Raw genomic sequence first — 19,375 nt, 5'->3', positions numbered from 1 at the left:
GAAGCCGTTTATGAAGAGACTTAAATTCACCTCCCCTCCTGGGCCAACTAATTGCATGCTGCAGCTTCCACGTGGAAAGAGGAGTGAGATGAGAATAAGCCTCCATCTAGGCTCCATCCTACCCATGCTGGAGGCCACATGCATGGTAAGGGCGGCGAGCAGGTGCTACAAAATCAGGATTTCCACCACTTCTGCTATTTTGTGCCTGCACAGGTACTCGCAGCAAAACCCTGCTTGCTATTTCCCCCTTTTGTTGTTGCTTTGGAGATAAACCCCTAGTTTTGGGGGTTTGCACAGCACAGGCGGCTCTTCTCCATTGTGCAGCGCGGCCAGGCTCTCCCTGCCACAAAGGGCTTCTCATCTCTGCCAGCCCTTGAAGATGCTGCTGGAATATAAATAATAACACCACCACCCCCCTTCCTGCCTGCTTTTGTGATGTCAGTGTTTTCCCCTAGCCGGATGGCTTGTGAACTTATCATATTTTACATACAAGTCAAAAAAAACAACAGGAAAAAAAAATATTACAATGTTGCAGTTGTGAAGAGCTGCTTGTTTTGCTAAACCAGCTGTTTAGATTATTTCTTTGGTTCGGGATTTTTAATTTTTTCCCCCAGTGTGGGCTGTTTCTACTCAAATTCCTTAAAAAGGAAAAAAGGCCCAGAGAAGCCACAAAGCACTGGGAAAGGTCAAAAGCAGACAAAGGCGCCGCTGCACTTCTGGAATACTCAATGCCTCTGTGCCTCCCCGAGCCCTCCACACAGTGGCGTGGGGCACACAGCAGGATGGGACCCCAGGAGCAGAGGCTGAGCAGTGTTTTGGAGGTAACCCCCACCTTGTGCTGCAACATCTGCTTCCATGCTCATTTTTATTATTAATTTTTATTTTTTATTTCCTCTTAAATCCCCATCTCGTAGGCGGTTTTGGATCCAGGCAGGATCCCACAGCTGTGGACAGGATGCTGGCCTGGCTGTGCTGGCAGCACGCAGCCCCGCACCGTCCCAGAAACAGAAGGGCATGGTATGATGCGTGCACGGATGTGACACAATATCACAGCGTTTGGGGCATTTTAAGGGTGAATCAACCTCTTTTAGGCTGCGTGGTGAAGCCTGGAAAAGGTCCCCCAGGGAGTTCTGCATGGAGCTGGAGCCGATCACGGGAGCATCTCTAAGCGGGTGCTTCGGATGGGGCATCGTCTGCGAACCCGGGCGTGGTACCCGGGATGCGGCATCCTCTGGGAACGCAGTCCCAGGGCGCACGCGGGAGCTCCTTTGGGAGCCCGGTCCCTGCCACCCCCGGGGCTCCCCGTCCCGCGTCCAACCCCCTGCTGGAGCCGGGCTGCCCGTGGGGCCCGGGCACGGAGTCCGACCCGCGACGGCGGCGTCCTGCGGGGTCCCGGCCGTGGCGCTGGGGTCGGGGCGCCCCCGGCTCCCGCTCCCGCCCCCTCCCTCGCCCCGCCCCGCCCCGCCCGGCCCCGCCGTTAGGGGCGGCACCACGCGGTGGCGGAGCGGTGGCGGAGCAGCGCGGAGCGGGGCCGGGTGAGTGCGAGCGGGCTGGGGCGGCCGCCATCCCGCTCCGTCCCCGTCCCCAGCGCAGCGGGAGGGTGCCCCGGAGGCGGCCCCGCAGCCCCAGCCGCGGCCGGGCGGCTCCCCCTAGCCCGGGGTCTGGCCCCCCACGGCCGGGGGTGGCACCGCTCCGTCCTGGGCTTCGCCCTCTCTTTCGGAGCCCGCTGCTCTTTGCGGGCTGGGAGGGAGCCGCGGGCGTCCGCAGGGCCCCCGCACATGGGCACGACGCCTCCCAACACAGGCCAGTGGCTGCGACCGACCCCAGCTCCTTCCTTGAGGCCCCCAAGGAGCCGTTGAGGGCTGCTGGCTTTGCTTGGGGGCCTGACCTGCCGCGCACGGGCAGGGGGTCCCCTGGCTCGTCCCCTGGCTCGTCCCCGTGCCCCAAGCACGCCCGCAGTCTGGGCGGCATCGCCCGCTAGCAGCTCTGCCACCGCTCACCGCTCACCTCCTTTCCCTTCGCAGGACGGAGCTAAACAATTGGGCTGGCGAACAATAGCAGCGCTGGAAAACAATGGAGCTGCTGCACCTTCACGCTTAGCACGGCCGCTCAGAAGAAATCCCAGCTCGAAAACAGGGCCTGGGCCAGAGTCGTCCCTGCGCCATCACCACTGCATGAGCAACGCGCAGCCGGGATCTGCCAGGACGGGGTGAGAGCATGCAGCCACTGCCCGGCACGGAGCGAGGCCCTCTTAGAGGCTCCCCGTGCCTACAAGGGAATTCTTGTCGCCTCCGGATACTGCTTTGCCTCTGATTGCATTGGGATCGCTGGATGTGCTGTTGGGCTGGTTGAAACCCGCCCCACGACGCCCTGGGCAGGGTTTGGGCAGGAGAAGCATCCCCAGGGAGTGAGATATTCCCACAATCCCTCACACGGCTGGGGGAGGACTCAGCTGTGCCGAAACCGCCCTCCCACTCTGGAGCATCCGTGGCAGCGAGCTATGGGAGGGGGTCAAGAAAACAGACCCAGAAAACACACCCTTCATTGGAGGAGCAGGGCTGCACCATCTCTCTCCCACTGAAAAATGCAATCATTAATTGTTTTTCTATTTCCCCCCCCCTTTTTTTTTGCTGACTTGGAGCTGGGCATCTCTCCAGGAGCTCTGCAGAAGCAGGCACTCAATCCTGCTCTGCGCTGTGGAGCAGATGGGGCTGTGGGGATCAGGGAAATGACCTTAGGAAGGTTATTTGGGGGGGGGGGGGGGGGGGCCATGTTTGGGTTTGAAAGCAATGGTGACAGCAGCTGATGGGTCGTAGTTGAAGGCAAAGAGTGCTAAGTCCTCCTGCCGCTGGAGCAGGGAGCATTGATTTGATTAAAGTATTGATACAGCCCTCGGGCTGCTCTGCAAGCCAGTGATGAAATCTCAGCCCATGACAGACATGAAGGAAATGCATCAAAACGGGAAATCGATGCATGGGGATTCCTGGAAATTCTGACCATGCCAGGCTGTAGAGGTTGAGCAACCAGCTGGGCAATTTGCATGCTTCCAGCTATTTAATTCTGGTGATTTCCAGCGCTGTTACGTTTGCCAAAGCCATAGCAGAAAATCTGTCAGTCGTTGTTTGGGGATCTCCATTGGCTGCCACGCTGCTCCACACACAGCCTGATGCTCTCGAGAGCCAAAAAAGGAAGAATCTGCCCTGTTCCTGGCTGCTCGGAAGGGGATGTGATAACGGAGGTGAAGGTGGTAGCGCCGGCTGGGCTGCAAGGTGGTAAACAGGAAACCCAGCTCCTCAGCGCCAGCTTTCAGGGCACAAACCTGCTTTTCGGGGCTCCCCTTCTGCTTCAGAATGCCTGGATTTTACCTCAATAGGGTAAAATGGGTTTGGCATCACCCCTTCTTATCAGCATGATACTAGGAGTGAAACTTCCTCCTGTTAGAGCAGGCTCCACCCCTTGCTCAGCTGCAATGCAAAGGGGGTTTTTGGCCACTTTTTTTTGGCAACACTTTTGCATGACCCAAGCAAGCAGCCATGTAATTTAATCCTTCCTTAGTGGTAATTTCCACCGAGTCTTCATCTGGTTTCAGAGGACACCCACGAGCAAGACATCAACACCAGTCCATGCAGCTGCCTGTGCTCTGCATAAACCCCAAATGTGGGTGCCATGCAGATGCTGTGCTGGGATTTATCACAAGAACATCAGCATTCCTGCAAAAGCAGGCTGCAAAATCCCCTCCCTATATAATTTTTAACACGTACATAGGGTTATTAAATTCTTTGCCTATTCCTGCTAAGACCAGTGAACAGTGTGGAGGGGGAAAAGGCACTCTGGGCATGCATCTGCAGCTGGGCTTTGCCTTGAGACAGCTCGGGGCAGCACCGCAACTCTTCAGAAGCTTTGTCAGGAAGCGCACAGCTTTGTCAGCTTTTCCGCTGTGAGGCGTGAGCTCCGCAGGCGGGTTTCTCTTCTGCTTTCTGCGGAGAGAGCAGGAGCATGGGGCCAGGCTCGTCCTGCCCTTCCCCACGTTTCTGTCAGCTTAAATGTGGGCTTTGCTTTTGCAACCTCTTTTCTGCATTGAAGCACAAAGCAGAATATTTCTCCTGTTGCATACAGTTTATTTGCTATAAGCAAGTATACGCAGCTCTGGGGTAGGAAGCAGGAATTGCTGCTGCACTTATGTTTTTGGGTTTACTGCCTTCCTCTGACACAGGTTTTGCAATATGGCCTTGCTTGACTCATTTATCTCTCTGGACATCGTTGTGGTTTTTCTGCAGTAAAACAGTTCTGCTTCCTGGGGCTTTGGGAGTGTGCAGGGGCTGTGAAGTGCTGGGCAATGCAGGAAGTAGAGAAAACTGCAGTTTGTGCATCAAATGCTCTTTTTTTTGCTTTCTGTATGAGGGAAGGGAGAGGAGTGCATGTAGAGACCTCAGTGACATTAGAGACCATCTGTACATGGATTTGCACAAACACACAGGAAAAAACATGACCTCAAAAGCCCCTGCTCATAGCCTAAAATCGTCCCATAGCTGCACTTCAAATTCTCTTAAGTGCTGGTTTTGCAAAGTACTCCAAGCAAGTGGGTGATCCTGAGTGTTTCACCCAAATCATTTGATTATGGTCTGCAGCACTTTAAAGGCCAGGCCACTTCAAAGGTCAGACAGTTGGGACGGTTTCTGAGTGTTTGTATGAGAGAGATGGGGATATTTTGGCACTGGAGGGGATGCAAGAAAAGTCAATGAACATTGTATATTTAAAAAAAAGAAAAAAAGAAACCAACACAGGAGCGAGGACACACTGCTTTTGAAAGTCGGCCAGCCTTTGTGCATGTTGCCTGATTTTTGGGACAGTGTAAGCAGGCACTGAGTTGAATCCAGACCTACCTGTCCAGAGCTCCGTAACAAAATTATAAAAAGAAATGGAGAAAAGAAGCAGATTCCACTTATAACATTTCCACCCAGGTCTTGTATAGCTGTGACAGTCTGTGGATGGAGGCTGCTCAAAATGCAAATGTTAGAGTAAGCGTATCTCTGCCAGTATTAAATTTTCAGTGAGTTTACAACTGTTCTCACCTTATCTGATTTCCCCTCCTGCTGCCCTACCCAGCAGTTTAGCTGGAGGAGCAGCATTTAATTTTGCCCATGTCTGCAGCTGCTGTGCCAGAGCCTAAGAGCTCTTACAAATCCAAACAAATTTCTGTTTCCCATTTGCCATGAGCACGTATCAGAGATGCGATAACACAGGCTGACACCACTGCTTTTGTCTCTTTGCCATTCAGTTCTCATGAAAGAGGAGCGTGAGGATGGATTACGGCGGCTGTGAATACCTGGTCCCTTGTGGAAAAGACAAATACATCTCCAAGTAAGATGCTCAGTGGAGCTGTAATGCAAAAATACGTGTGATGCTGCTAGGTGGGCAGTTATTTGCAAAATTCCCAGGGGTTTTGCCTTTTAGGGAGAGTGGTCAACCCGGCTCAAATGGGTCGTTTCAGCTGTGTTGGCCTCACCTTCTGTTTTTTAACATGATTCGTCTGGATTTGGAAACAAAAAAACATTCTGGGGCAGGAAATGGCAACTTCTTTTTAAAACAAAAGTGCTAGAGAGGGTTATTAAAGTGATTTTTATTTTTTTTCTTAGGAACATGTCCAGCTGTTCTAAAACCATTCAGTTTTGCTCAAACAGAATTTCTGCTGAAATATGCTTTGTGCTGAAGAAGTCCTGATCAGCTCTAGCTCAGTCATTGCTCTTCTATGCTTTGGTAAAGAAGCAATCAATTCCTAAGTTTCAAGTACGAGGTGATAGAGCATATGTGTGATATTTCCCTCTTTTTTCTTTCTCATAACTTCAAATCCTGGTGATTTGTGCTTCTTTTTACTGATCCAATGATACTGAGCACCCTTAAACTCAGTCAGGCCAGCTAAATTAAAGACTGCCGTATGCTATCAGTCACTGTTTCCCAGTGATACACAGCTGTACTTAGACATCCTGTTTTTGTTTTTAATTATTATTATTATTATCATCATCACAGTAATTATCATTATTGTTATCATTATATATCTGCAGCTGGAGCAGGCTCAGACTTTTAATTTGAACACGAGGTTGGGGTCTGACGCCTTGAGCCAAACTGATGGACTTGTGATAACTTGTGACTCCAGCATGACCCCAAGGCTTAGGAACTCCTAAATTTTACTTTTTCAGCCTTGCTTTCTTTTTGGCCTTGTGACCGATTCCACTGAGGTTTTCTTATGTCTTTTTGCGAGCCTGGAGAAGAGCATGGTTATGTGGGATCTTGTCCTCAAAACCATGGTTGCCGGTGGCCAGAGGGATGTCGTTGAACCCACAGCAGATATCCCCAATAAAGGAGTTCTAGAGGCAGTGAAATACCCAAATTTGCCCGAAATGAAGCCTTCGCACCTGCTTTTCCCCTCCTCTTCTCAGCATCTCTCTTCTTTTTCTTGCAGAAATGAGCTGCTGCTGCACTTGAAGACATACAACATCTACTACGAAGGGCAGAATTTGCAGCTGCGGCACCGGGAGGTAAGGAACTGGGGCCAGCACCAAGCAGGGGTGTATCTCTGGCAGGAGAGGCTCAATGACGAAATGAGAATGTCTGGTTCGATTTGAATTTGCAAGGTCCAAAAAGTGCGCGTTAGCAATGTTCCTTGATACTTGCTTATCATATATGGGTACACCAAAGCAACTGAAGACCCAAACCCCATAACTCTCCCACAGAATCACAGAATGGTTGAAGTTGGAAGGGACCCCTGGGTCCATCTGGGCCCACCCAGCTCCAGCAGGGCCACCCAGAGCCCTGCACCACATCCAGCTGGGTGCGAAGACTCAGAGGAGGAGGCTCTGGCACCTCTCTGGGGACCTGTGCCAGGGCTCCGGCATCCTCCCAGCACGGACGCGCTTCGTGCTGCTCAGGGGGAGCCTCCCGGGCTCCAGTTTGTGCCCAGCGCTGCTGGGCCTGGCACTGGGCACCTCTGGAAGGAGCCTGGCTCCATCCCCTCCACACCTTCCTGCGGGTACAGATGGACATAGACTCTCAAAGGACAGAGCTCCAGTCCTTCCACCAGCTTGGCTGCTGGTTCGCTGGACACTCTCCAGTGTGGCCATGCTCTCTTGCACTGGGGAGCCCAGAACTGGATACAGTTCTCCAGGTGTGGCCTCCCCAGAGCTGAGCAGAGGAGCAGGATCACCTCCCTTGACCTGCTGGTGACACTTTGCCTACTGCAGCCCAGGACACTGTTAGTTTCTGTTGTGGGCAGGGCATGTTGCTGGCTCGTGTTGAACTTGGTGTCCTCCAGGATCCCAGTGCCTTCTCTGCAGCGCTGCTTTCCAGCTGGGTGCTCCCAGCTTGCCCTGGTGCCTCTGGTTGTTCCTCCCCAGGGGCAGGATGTTTCACTTCCCCTTGGTGAACCTCAGCAGGTTCCTTAGGCCATTTCTCCAGCCTCTCTGGGTCCCCCTTGGCAGCAGCACAGCCCTCTGGTGCATTAACCACTCCTCCCACTGTGGGACCAGCAGTGGACTTGCTGAGGGCACGCTCTGCCCTGTCATGCAGCTCATTCTTGAAGCTGTTGAACAGGATGGGACCCACGACTGACCCCTGGGGTACACTGCTGGTGACTGGCCTCCAACTAGGCTTGGCACCACTGACCACCACCCTCTGGCTGTTCAGTCTCTTTATAACCCACCTCCCATCCATGTTCACACTGTTCCTCCCCAGTGCATCCTTTAGGATTTGTGTGGGTGGCAAGAGTGATGCCCATCTCTCTGCTCTGTGCAGGAGGAAGGCGAGCTCATCGTTGAGGGGCTGCTGAACATCTCCTGGGGTTTGCGGCGGCCCATCCGCCTGCAGATGCAGGATGACAACCAGCGCATCCGCCCACCGCCCTCCTCCTCCTCCTGGCACTCGGGCTGCAACCTGGGAGCGCATGGGTGAGTGCAGGAAAAAGAGAGGTCCCAGGCTGTGCTTTGCAGCCATTGCCTGGGTGCAATCACAATTACCGTGTCTGAAAGGATTTGGCCACACGGTAACGGTTGGGTGGCTGTAATAAAGGAGGACATCATTTCTCCTAATGAAGATGAGACCTGAGGGCTGTTAATATTTGCGTTTCATCCACACAGCCTAATAACTGTGTTCACCAATGAGTCTGTGGTGGCCAAGGTGGTCTTTTGCAGGCTATGTTCAGTCATTGCTTTGTGCAGGAAAACTCCTTTTATTCCAACATGCAATGCCCAGAGAGGGCAGGTCCAAAGTAAAGCAACTGGGTTTCACTCTGTAAGGACCTCTATTGCAAATCAAGAAGACCCCTTTGCCATCAAGGCGATCCTTCCAAAATAGCCTCAGTTTTAACTTTAATACAAAACAAGATTAATGCTGAATTTTAATCTGGCCACAAGTAATTTCTCCAGGACAGTGATTTTTGAGCTGTGCTCTGCAGACACCCGTGGGACCCTGGGGCTGCATCATGGTCACCTAAGAAGTGACTAAGAGCAGCATGTCTGTGGGTTTTTCTGCATTCTTTTCACTCATCACTTAGACATCTACAAGTGGAAAAAAAATGTGCAGGATCCAGGATTTTTAGTGGAAATATACCGTGCAGAGACCCTGCAGGAGGTTAACCGGTGCTTTGCAACGTGCCAGATCTGTAAGAAGGGGGTGGCTGCACTGCCGGACCTGTCCTGATCTAAGCATCAGCCTGGTGTAGTCGGGTGCACCCAGCCTCCCCACTGCCCCCAGTTTTGGGGATGCTCTGGTCTGGCTGGGGGGCAAAGCCATGAGAAGGGCAGGTTGAAACTGCAAAGCTGGTGGGAAAACCGCATTCTCCAGTTGTGGATGGATTCATGGAGTATTTTACCTTCCCTCCTGACAACACAGCAACATGGGGCTTGGAGGGAAAATTATTATGGTTTTAATTCCTTTGCAACTGCCTGGTAATGATGCACCTCCTTTTTTTTTTTTTTTCCCGAGGTTGGTGCTGAAGCCCAGCATCTTGCCAGACATCCAGGTTACAGATGTGGATGCCACAATGAACGCGGAGGGCACCGGTAGCAGCACTGGTGAGACGGAGATGGATTTGGCTGCACCACTGCGAGCAGTGCCATGCTCTGCACCAGCTTCCTTACATTCCGGTTATATTTGTAAAAGTATAAAATTGGCATTTTTTTTGGTAGAAATCAGTGTCCCTGCCTCTCTAGGTTAGCTCAAGCCATTTCCTAAGTGCTTAAGTTTAATTGCAGTGACCTGAAACCCTTCCTAAGAGTTTGCTCAGGGGACTGTCCATGGTGGATGTGTTGGAGCGGAGTGTGGAAAGAAATAGGGGGATGAAGAAAAAGGCCTATTGGGATTGTAGGGAAAAGGATGTTGCTGCTTCCCCTTCCTGGCAGTTCTGCTTTTATGGAGGAATAATAGGTGCTGTTGTGAAGTGCCGTTACCATGGGGAAGTCAACAGTTCTGCAAAGTTTTTTGCCTCCCCATCGCGTTGCTGCATGCACTGAGGTCAGGTTCTAGGGCTTTTCCTCTGCCTGCCCCAGCATTTCCTTAATCCCACCGGGACACAGATTCCTCACCCTGGCACCAGCTTTGCTCTTCGTTTTTGCAAGCGGCAGCAGTGAATGGGAAGCCAGGGTTCCCACCAGAAAAGCCTGCCTTACACCTTTTCTCATTCAATCAGGGCATTTTGCACACGTTCCTTGCTATTTTTTTTAATGCTGTTAAGGAAAGGCACCCTGGAGGCTGATAAGAGCCGGATAATCCTTTTGGCTTCGGGCTTTGCTGTTCATCCGCTTCCCAGTCGGGAAGGAACTGGGCCCTTGCATTGCTCACAGATCTGTGAAACTACTTGCACAGCCCTCTGTCCTCCTGCTTCCTCTTCCTCATTTTGATCTTCCCATGCACGACTCTTTTGTGTTTTTTTTTGCCCTAGAGACGTGTTACAGATTGGTGGGCAATAACCGCAACGCACTGACATATAGAAATAACCCAGGCACTATTTTGGCTGGGCATATGACATGGATCATATGCCAGTGCACAGAAAGAAGTCTTTATTTTATTTTCTCCAAAAGTCTGCAAAATCAGTGCATAATGTGTGTGCATGGCTCCTTGTGAGTGCTTAGTCACTGGCATGCATCTGGAACACAAGAGATTTTCTTGGTGCAGACATGCTTTGAATTAAAACATCAGCTTGAGCTGGAGAGGTTCATTAAAAATGGATGAACGGCGAGTTTATAATAATCTGGACCCAGGCCAGTCTTCATGCCGAGATCTGAAGCATTGGCCTCATTTTCCTGCTCTCATTAAGGGAAAAGAAAGAAAGAAAAAAAAAGTTAAATTATGGAAAAGCGAGTAAGGTGCTCAAGTTTCCAGGAGATGAGGTTTTATCCAGGTAGCAGCATGGATGTATGCAGTAATTGTGAATTAACAGCCTCTTTTTGGGGAAAGTAAACCAGTGGTCTGGGCTGATGGATGTCCTGGGCAAGAGATCAGGGAGGGTTGTCTGTTTATGTTTTTGGGGTATTGTGGCTTGCAACGGCTATTTTGCATCAGGGAAATGTTGGACCAGGACCCTGCTGGTTACCGGTTGCCCCAAAGCAGAGCAAAGAAGTGATTTCTGCCCCAGCCACTCTACTGTCACTGGCAAGCGCCTGTCCATCCATACCTTTAACCCCATCCTGGCTTTTCCAGGTGCTGCGAGGCTGCAGCCAGAGGAGCCGCCGCAGCTGCTGCGGACACGGAGCGATGTGGGCGTGCGTCACCGGGGCAGCGCCCGCACCCCCAGCGAGCAGCGGCGCATCCGCCGCCACCGCTTCTCCATCAACGGGCACTTCTACAACCACAAGGCGAGCCCCGGCTCCTGCCCCTGACACCGGGGTGGGGTGGGGATGGGTGGTGGAAGCTGCTCCGGGGGCAAAGGATGGGGGTTTTGGTGCTCATGGGAGTGAAATGAACGTTGTGCCCCTTAGACATCAGTGTTCACACCGGCGTACGGCTCCGTCACCAATGTCCGGATAAACAGCACGATGACGACCCCGCAGGTCCTCAAGCTGCTGCTCAACAAGTTCAAGGCAAGTTGGGGTGATCCTTGGGCTGCTCTGCACCAGATGTAATGGGGAGCTTAGTTTCCATGGATATAAAATGTAATGGGAGAGCAAAATGATGTTTATTTTCTTGGTTTGAAAAAAATCAAAATGTAATGCTCCTTTACATCTGTGCTCAGATCGAGAACTCAGCGGAGGAGTTCGCGCTGTACATTGTCCACACCAGTGGAGGTGAGGCTGCAGGAAAGGCCCAGCTCTGGGATGGCCAAGCCTGCTGGTGGCCTTGGTGGTGTAAAACTGGTGCTGTTGTCATTACAGAAAAGCAGAAGCTGAGGGCCACTGATTACCCCCTGATCGCCCGCATCCTGCAGGGCCCCTGCGAGCAGGTCTCCAAGGTCTTCCTCATGGAGAAGGACCAGGTGGAGGAAGTCACCTATGATGTGAGTTTTACATTGTGGCAAGCTTTCTGCTATCGGATGTCCCTGGTGTTTGCACATTCTAGCAACTCAGGGTGAGCACCCCCAAAAGGACTGGGGTGCAAAAGTTGCTTTGCAGAAACCGCAGCCCCTCTGCATGCATCCTTTACTTCCCACATCTGGGTGCAGGAGCACACGTGCTTCTGGGGTTTAAAGCATTGCAGGTGACCAAGGGGCTGCTTTCTGAAATGCTGTTAGCTTTGCAAAGCTTCCTGCCAGTGTGGCCCTGTTCTGTACCATTCATTTGCATGAGGGCGGAGAAAGCCTCCCAGTTCCTTCCACCCATCTGCAATGTTTTGTGCCACTTCTAAAGCTTTCTCATGTGGAAAACCTTGTTCTGTGCTTAAAGAGCAACTGAGAGCAAAGGGACCCCACTGTAATTGTGAAGATGTATTAATGTCAGTGGGAAATGTTGCAATCAAGGCTGCCACAGGTACTGATCCAATTCCTGTGTTTCCATCACTTGACATTATAGAAGGATGGGGCGCACTCCAGCATTTTCAAAGTGGCAAAAATTCCCTGGAAAGAGTTAAATTCAGAGCTCAAAATCTCTCTGGGTGCTTAAACAAAGGACACAAGTATCTAGGGAAAAATGCCGAGCAGGAGACTAACTCCTGTCTGCAGGGGGATACAAAACTACCCACCTTTTGCATGGACACCAGCATCTGCTGTGCCTCCATCTGTCTCCTGCCTTTTCAGCCCTTCCAAATCTCCCTGCTGCACATCTTTTAGCACAATTGATATTTTTTTTCCAGCTGAGGAAAGTGCTGCTCATGGGAAACAGCTCTGCTGTGCCATCTGCTGGCTTGCTCGTGCCCCTGCTGTGGCTTTGTTCCTAAATCAGGGCACAGCTGAGGTGCTTTGGGGTACATTTGGGCTTTAAATAGCACTTAATGAACTGTTGGACAATGCGCATGTCACTCCCAGGATGTGAAGGATCCCGGTCTTGGTTGAAAAAATTAGGTGGACATTTATCTGCACATCTCTCCTCTGTAGGTGGCTCAGTACATCAAATTTGAGATGCCTGTCCTCAGGAGCTTCATTCAGAAGCTGGAGGAGGAGGAGGATCGTGAAGTGAAGAAGCTGATGCGCAAGTATGCATGCACATACTCAGCATCTCACTGCTGAGCGCTGGCACGTCAAGGGAAGATGCTGAGCTTACAGGACATTGGGGGGTGGGAGGGGAGAGGGCTCAGCTGCAGGAATTAGATGCCAAAGATTCATTTGAACAGCCTTGCGAGACAGGCATCCCTAATGCGTGCATGAGACATTGCTTTTTGCGTTATCCAGGGCTTTCTTAGTAATTTGGATTAAGAGCCCATCTCGCTGCTTCTGCTGCTAAAACCTTGATGCGGAACTGCAAATCCTCCCACCAGCACAAAACCCCTTCCCTGCCCAGCTGCCAAAAATGCTGCACTGGAGCCTGTCCCTATGATAGCCTTGGGCTCCCGAAACAACATGGTCCCCTGGGTCAGAGTTTGTCTGCAGTCTGTGCACATCCCATGAGATGCTCTGGGCTCCTTTCCAGTGATGAATTTATCCTAACCCCAAAATTTCTGACCTCTGATCAAGCAGACACAGTGGGGAGCTTGGAAACATTGAGCATTTCTGCAAGGCTCTGCTCTCTTTGCTTTTTCCTTTGCCTTTCCAGATACTCCATCCTCCGGCTGATGATCGAACAAAGGCTGGAAGAGATCTCTGAAGGGCCAGCAAGGCTGTGAAGCAGTTTGCAGCACTGCGCCCTGCTTACAATGCACGAGGTTTGCATGAAGGACATCCTGCACTGAACCCTAAATGCTCATTGCTCTGGGAGCGGACCCACCTGCCTGGACCGCTCCGTCTTCGAGCCAACCCAGCCTCCTGCATCAGGCAGAGCAGTTCAGGCAGCTTCGATGCATCTATTGCCATGTCTGGATATCACCCAAAAAATTCAAGCTCATGGGGTGCCGGCACACTCAGGGTAGCCCCGTCCCATGCATGGGACTTGGCAGCTTCTTTGCAGCATCCTCAGACAGCTCCTGCTCTGCAAATGCTTTTTCTGCTCCTTTCTGTACACAGACAGCCAGGTGCAGGGCGCTGGCCAGCAGCAGCACAATTGGCTTCGGCTGAAACCTCAAATGCCTGTAAACCCCAGCTAAAAAAAAGAAGAGATTCAGGAGAAGGGCAAAGCCACTGAATATGGGGACGAGAGGGGCTGCAAGTGTTCAAGAGCAATAACTTCAGCTCCGTTTGGCGATGCTCTCTTCCATGGTTCGCGTGCGCAGTGCCTGGAGGAGGCCAAATAGCACAAATAATGCCTCTCAGATTTTTTTTTTTTTTAAAGCACATTTCTATTGCAATAATTCACAGGTGATGGGACGGTTTTGTACATCCCTAAAGGACCTCTGAGAATTGCTTTCTTCTGCTTTTGCCATTGAAAGCAAAACAGGATTGAATGTTGGACTTACAGTGAAAGAGTTATTCTGCTGTGTTTCTCCCTTAAACCTGCATCTCGTTGCCTAACCCCCCCCTCTTTCTAATTTGCACTAATTTTACTGTGGGATTTAAAAAAAAAAAACAACACACCTGATGTCAAACCTCTCTGGTAGATATAACATGCCAAATACCGCTCACAGGAGCCGCTCATGGTAATGAGCTGCTCCTGAGGGATGCTGTAAGGAAACTGGAGCAGCACAGGAACAGATCATCTGTGAACTCTCCTCATCTCATTCTTTTGGGGGGATTTTGCGTGTTTGTGCATTGCTGGTGTTGAAATTGAGTCTGGGGGATGTTTCTCCTTGTGTGTGAGGATGGCAGGAGGGGGGAGAGACAAAAATAGGTTTGTTTTGCAAGGCAAATGCCTCTCTCCTTCAACGCTATACCAGCAATATCAATTTTATACCTCGATGTGAACTAAAACTCTGATTTTGTCCCTTAGTTTTTTTACGATATATCTTTGTAACTTTTTTTAATGGTACCTTTTACACCTTTAACACATGTTACAAAAAGTATTGTCCAGTGACAAAAGCGTTTCATGTATTTGGAGGACAACTGTGGCATTGCTTCATTTATTAACAAGAAAAAAAGTTTGTAGCAACTTAATACCATGTGGAAGCACATGAGTTAGAACCTGTTTTGTTCAAAATAAAGCACTTTGTGGATAGAAACGCTACTGAGAAATAGGCTCTTCACATGAGCTGGTTTTTCCTAGGTGCTATGAGAGAGAAAAGCAAAACTCTGCCAGCATGAGGGCTGAGGTGTTTCCTAAGGAGAAGCATCCTGTGCTGCAGATTTGGAGACTCGCAACCCAATCACCAGGGTGATTTTTGTGAGAATTTGCTGCTGTGAGGTTTATCTGGCCCTTAAGCAGACTGTTTATCCCCGTGCATCATGGTTAGCATGCTCGATTCTCTGGGTATTTCTCTTCCAGAACGTAAAAGTCATGTCTGGAAGGAAACTTGTGCATTGATTGGGCTTGTTTTAAACCCACTGAATTTTTCAACCTGACGCATTTTGTTTTTTTCTCCTTCATGAGGCTGAGCTTGCTGGAAGCCACTGTCTCATGTTAGCCAGCCCAGTGAAATTTATCCCTCCCCGTGCAGGAGGGGAAACGTGTGACGTTGGCCCTTGTTGTCGATGTTTTATCAGCTGGGAAAAGCCCAGTGTGAGTCGAGCCCCGTGCGTGCAGACGGGAAGAGGCAGTTCCAGCGCGGCCACGGCTGCACGGTAAGGGCAGCTCATAGCCATGTGGCATGGCAGAGCGGGATAAGAGGATAAGATGTAGTGTGGATGGAGCAGTGAAAACTGCAGGTTTGCAGCATGCACCAGAGCTGGGGGTCGGGATGGGGAGAGCAGCCCAGGGAGGCATTGCACCCTGCCTGGGCACTTCGGCACCAGGGTTTTCGCTGGGATTTGATCCATGAATGTGGGTGCTGCAGGGAAAAAGGGGAGGGAAATAGGAAGGAAAAGAGTAGTCTTAATTTTTGTGGGGCTTTGCTGCTCAGGTTTGCTGCATTTCCAGCCTCGCTGCTCCAGTAGCAGTGATGCAGCTGCAAACATCTGGAATGGGGACATGCACCTATCCCGGCTTTCTTTATAGCAAAAAAATAAAAAATAAAAAAATCTGGTATTATGGTGTTTGGAGGAGCAGGCCCTCTTAACAGTGGCAAAGCTGGCAAATTTAACTAATTAAGCCCTTTTTTTTGGAAGTTCTGTGTTTGCACTGCCTCCCATGTGTCAGGCTTGGGGGGGGGGGAGGGGGAGGGGTCACGCCTGGCACCTTCTACCGGGGGAAATGCTGACGCAGGGATGCTCTGCCGCCTTTCATTCAGCCAGGGCACCCAGCCACGGGGCTCTGCCTTTTCAAAAGGCTTTTGTCAACACGGCTCAGTGATGGCTCAGCAGCTTCGGCACAGTCAGCCTGTTTGCTCAGCCGGAGGGGTGGCGGGGGAGTACGGGGGAGTCCTCACCATACTGCCACGCTGCTTTTCGCTGGGTCGCAAAAGTGAAGGTGCAGCTTCTCTCAGGAGCTCAGGAGCATTCGCATCGCGTGCTGGCATCGCGGGAGGTTGTGCCACAACAGCAGTGCCAACCCTCCGGGCTAACTTTGTATGTATTAAATATACTGACTACGGTAAATAGGTTAAATAACAGATTAAATAATAGGTTAAATAACATGATAAATATGTTAAATATATCAAATATATTTGATGTCCCTGCCCATGGTGGTACGGTTGGACTAGATGGCCTTTAATGCACCTTCCAACCCAAACCAATCTATGGTTCTTTGACTATATCAACTACATAAAATACATCAACTATGTCAACTATATCAACTACATAAAATACATGAAACATATCAAATACAAAATCAAATACATTAGTGTAGTGTAGTGTAGTATAATATAACACAATACAATGTAAGAAAATATAAGATGTATCGCTTGGCCTGATCTGGATGCGGGCTAGACGGCTGCATGCACAGTGCACACAAGGAGGATGCCGGTGCTCACCATCCCTCCTTGCGCCCCTTCTGCAGGTCGTACAGGATGAGGCCCCGTGATGCCTGGTGCTGGGTGGTGGTGCTGCTGCTCGCCCTCTTCAGCGATGCTGCCGGTGGCCGCCGTGGAGCTGGAGGAAGAGCTGGGGCGCGTGGAGGAGGAGGCGGTGGTGGCGGGGGGCTGCGCGGGGGCTTTCGCGCTGTCTCCCGTGGCGGCGGCACCCCTAGCCGTGGCTCTAAGGTGGCAGGGGCCATTGCGGCTGGTGCTGCCGCGGGGTACGGCATGGGGCTCCTGGGACGCCCGCGGCCATCCCGTCTTGGCCATGGCCCCCCGGCCGCCCGGCAGCCTCCACTGGTGGGGGGGTTTCATGCCCCGGTTTGGCCAGAGCTGGGGGCCAAGCGGGGACCCCCCAGCCGAGCCCCCAGGGACCAGCACGATGGCATTGTCCCCACTCTGCTGCTGGCTAATGCCATCTGCTTCATCAGCCACAGGATGCAGTTCTGAGCATCAGTGTGGGGAGGGGGCACGGGCACCTGGGTGACCCCTCTGAGCCGAAGCTGTGGGGATTTACTGGTGCGTGACTGTGCTGGGAGGTGGGATGGGGCTTGGGGGGAGGCGGGAGGATGCTGCTGTCTTGGTTTCCCCCACTGGCATGACGGGACCCTCTGTGAGAGCTGGAGCCGAGCAGCCATCACCACACTCGCGGCCACCTTGGGGCCAACTGGATCCTGCAAACCCATCAAGCATACAATCAAATCAAGCCCTGCAAGGAAGTGTCAATATTTGCACTTGGATGGTGGCAGGCAGCCCCGGATCAGCCCCACCAGCCATGGTGCTTGGGATCTGGTTTTGCACTGCACGGCTTTGCAAAAAGGTGCTCCTCCCCCCGCCCCAGAAAAGAGCACAGGGACTCAGTGGGGACATGGGGCTCCAAAATGAACCCCTCTGACTTGCAATAAAGTTTGGCCTAGAGACAGCCTCTTGCTCCAGTTTGCAGTATTGGGGCATACCTTCTTGGACTGCAGATTTGCTTGTGTCATGGGGAGCCTTAAACCAAATCCATCATATGTAGTACCATCTGCAGCCTGGGAAGCCCTGCACTGCTAAGGGACATTGCAGAGAGGGTGGCACTGGGGGTAACCACACTGCCTGGGGACTAACTCCTCCTGTCCCATCTCTCCAGCATCAATATGACGAAATCTGTCCCAGTCTTTAGCATTCCCTGCCCAAAACACAGGCAACTATGGGATTGCCCGTTCTCTGGCGTGTGGGGGCTCCCTGCTCCAGGATTTGCCCTTTGTGGATGTTTCGGGTTTGCTTTTCCTCCAGGCCTTCCCAGCAGAGAAATTGATGCAAATCCTCTCTGACGTCCTTCTGGGAAAAGAGGGATCCTTTTGCCCCGGGTCCTGCATTTTTATCTCTGTTCTCTGTCTTGTGTGGTTAAACCTCTCCAAAAACCTGGTTGAGGTGCAGCAGCTCAGCCACTGCTGCAAGCAAAGAGGAACCAAGCAAAATATTGGGGCTCCCCCAAAAAACAATGGGGCAGTCCCCAGCTTCATCTTCCTGCAGGTAAGGATAAATATTGCTGAGCCTGGTTTTCTCACTTAAATGATGCTGAGTATGGTTTTCTGTCACCTCTCCTCTGGCTTAGGACACAGCCTGGGTTCACTTTTAGGTTGAACAAGTACAGCTGTTCCTATAATGCACTGGGGGTTGGTTGGTTGGTTTTAGCGTGCTTATGTGAAGTAAAAGATAAGCCTGAATTTACATCTTCCAACCCATGTTTTGCATCCCGACCTGCCCAGGCTAGATGGCAGGACCATGCTACCAGCATCCTACACTCAACCATCTGATTTGCAGCCTGAGTTCAGAGATGCCACAGCTTCATGCAGTCCCACCTTTTTCTTGCTTTCTCCCTCCGAAGGGTATGCAACACATAGGGATATGCACCACCACCACCCCCAACCACCTTTTTATGAAAGCAATTGCAGGCGAGGAAAGGGCATTTTCATTCCTTTTCCTCTGAAATAACAACTCCTGAGACATCAGAGCTGCCTTGGGAGGTGTATTTGGGAATGAGAGCATTGCAAAAACATCTCCAGGGCTGCTGTTTGTAGCTGGGGCACAGCTCAGACAGGAGATGGAGCTGTCGTCCACTTGGCGGCGAGTGTCCGGCAGCGACGCATGTCCTGCACATCCCCTGCACATCCCTCCTCCAGCTCTGTGCCAACTGTCCAGCTGTAACATCACTTGCACTAAAAACACACTTTTTAGAGGGTTTCGGGTGTTCTGTTTGTTTGTTTTTTGGTAGAAAAAAAATGTGTGGTGTTGTTCAGCCTGCATAGGGAATGCTTATTTGTCAAGTGAGGGTTTTACCTTGATAAAGAGATTTCAAAGAGAGCAGAAAAAAACTACCCCTAAACTATTCCATTTGCACTTTATTTCTCCTTTATCAGCATGGTAAATCAGAAACACTTTCTGTTTGTTTGGCAGCAAAGTTCCACGAACACTGCAGGATTTGCAGTATTTAGCCAATTAATTCAGTGCTGTGTGGGCACAGAGGGTGGAAATAGTTTTTTTGAGCCTCCTCCAAGCATTGCCGAAGTCAGTGTTTCCACCTGCCTTGCTGGGGCTGGAGCAGCTTCATCTACTTTGAGTGAAGTGCAGGAAAATGTCTGGCTTCTGGGGGGGCTGGAAATAACCATTTTGTGTTGCTGTGTGCTGAGGTCAGACCTTCCCTTACTGGAACTTGGGAATGACCCAACTTGCCATGCAGATGTTGCTAGCCCCAATATCAGTACACTCATCTTGAAAATGTTTTTCTTTTCTTGCTTTCTTTTTCTTTATCTTTCTTTCTTTCTTTCTTTCTTTCTTTCTT

The 19,375-nt window shown here is 51.2% G+C and overlaps 1 protein-coding gene across 2 annotated transcripts; it reads left to right on the top strand.

Annotated features, from left to right (window-relative positions):
* The first annotated feature begins 1,463 nt into the window (after nucleotides 1-1,463).
* Nucleotides 1,464-14,664, top strand: RASSF2 (Ras association domain family member 2). 2 transcript variants are annotated; one of them, XM_040538175.1, is made up of 12 exons: nucleotides 1,464-1,535; nucleotides 2,025-2,209; nucleotides 5,279-5,361; nucleotides 6,461-6,536; nucleotides 7,789-7,940; nucleotides 8,977-9,065; nucleotides 10,690-10,844; nucleotides 10,968-11,069; nucleotides 11,222-11,273; nucleotides 11,361-11,482; nucleotides 12,515-12,612; nucleotides 13,170-14,664. In XM_040538175.1, the coding sequence occupies exons 3-12, from the start codon at nucleotides 5,303-5,305 to the stop codon at nucleotides 13,237-13,239; spliced, it is 975 nt and encodes a 324-aa protein (XP_040394109.1). In that variant the 5' UTR covers nucleotides 1,464-1,535; nucleotides 2,025-2,209; nucleotides 5,279-5,302; the 3' UTR covers nucleotides 13,240-14,664. The 2 variants fall into 2 exon arrangements, with proteins under 2 accessions (XP_040394109.1, XP_040394108.1); XM_040538174.1 differs by having other exon boundaries at nucleotides 1,468-1,535; nucleotides 11,222-11,482.
* The last annotated feature ends 4,711 nt before the right edge of the window (nucleotides 14,665-19,375 follow it).

The sequence above is a fragment of the Cygnus olor genome, chromosome 27 (genome assembly GCF_009769625.2).
Source record: "Cygnus olor isolate bCygOlo1 chromosome 27, bCygOlo1.pri.v2, whole genome shotgun sequence".
NCBI classification, from domain to species: domain Eukaryota; kingdom Metazoa; phylum Chordata; class Aves; order Anseriformes; family Anatidae; genus Cygnus; species Cygnus olor.
Note: the sequence above shows the minus strand (reverse complement) of the source record. Positions and strands in the feature narration are given on the sequence as shown.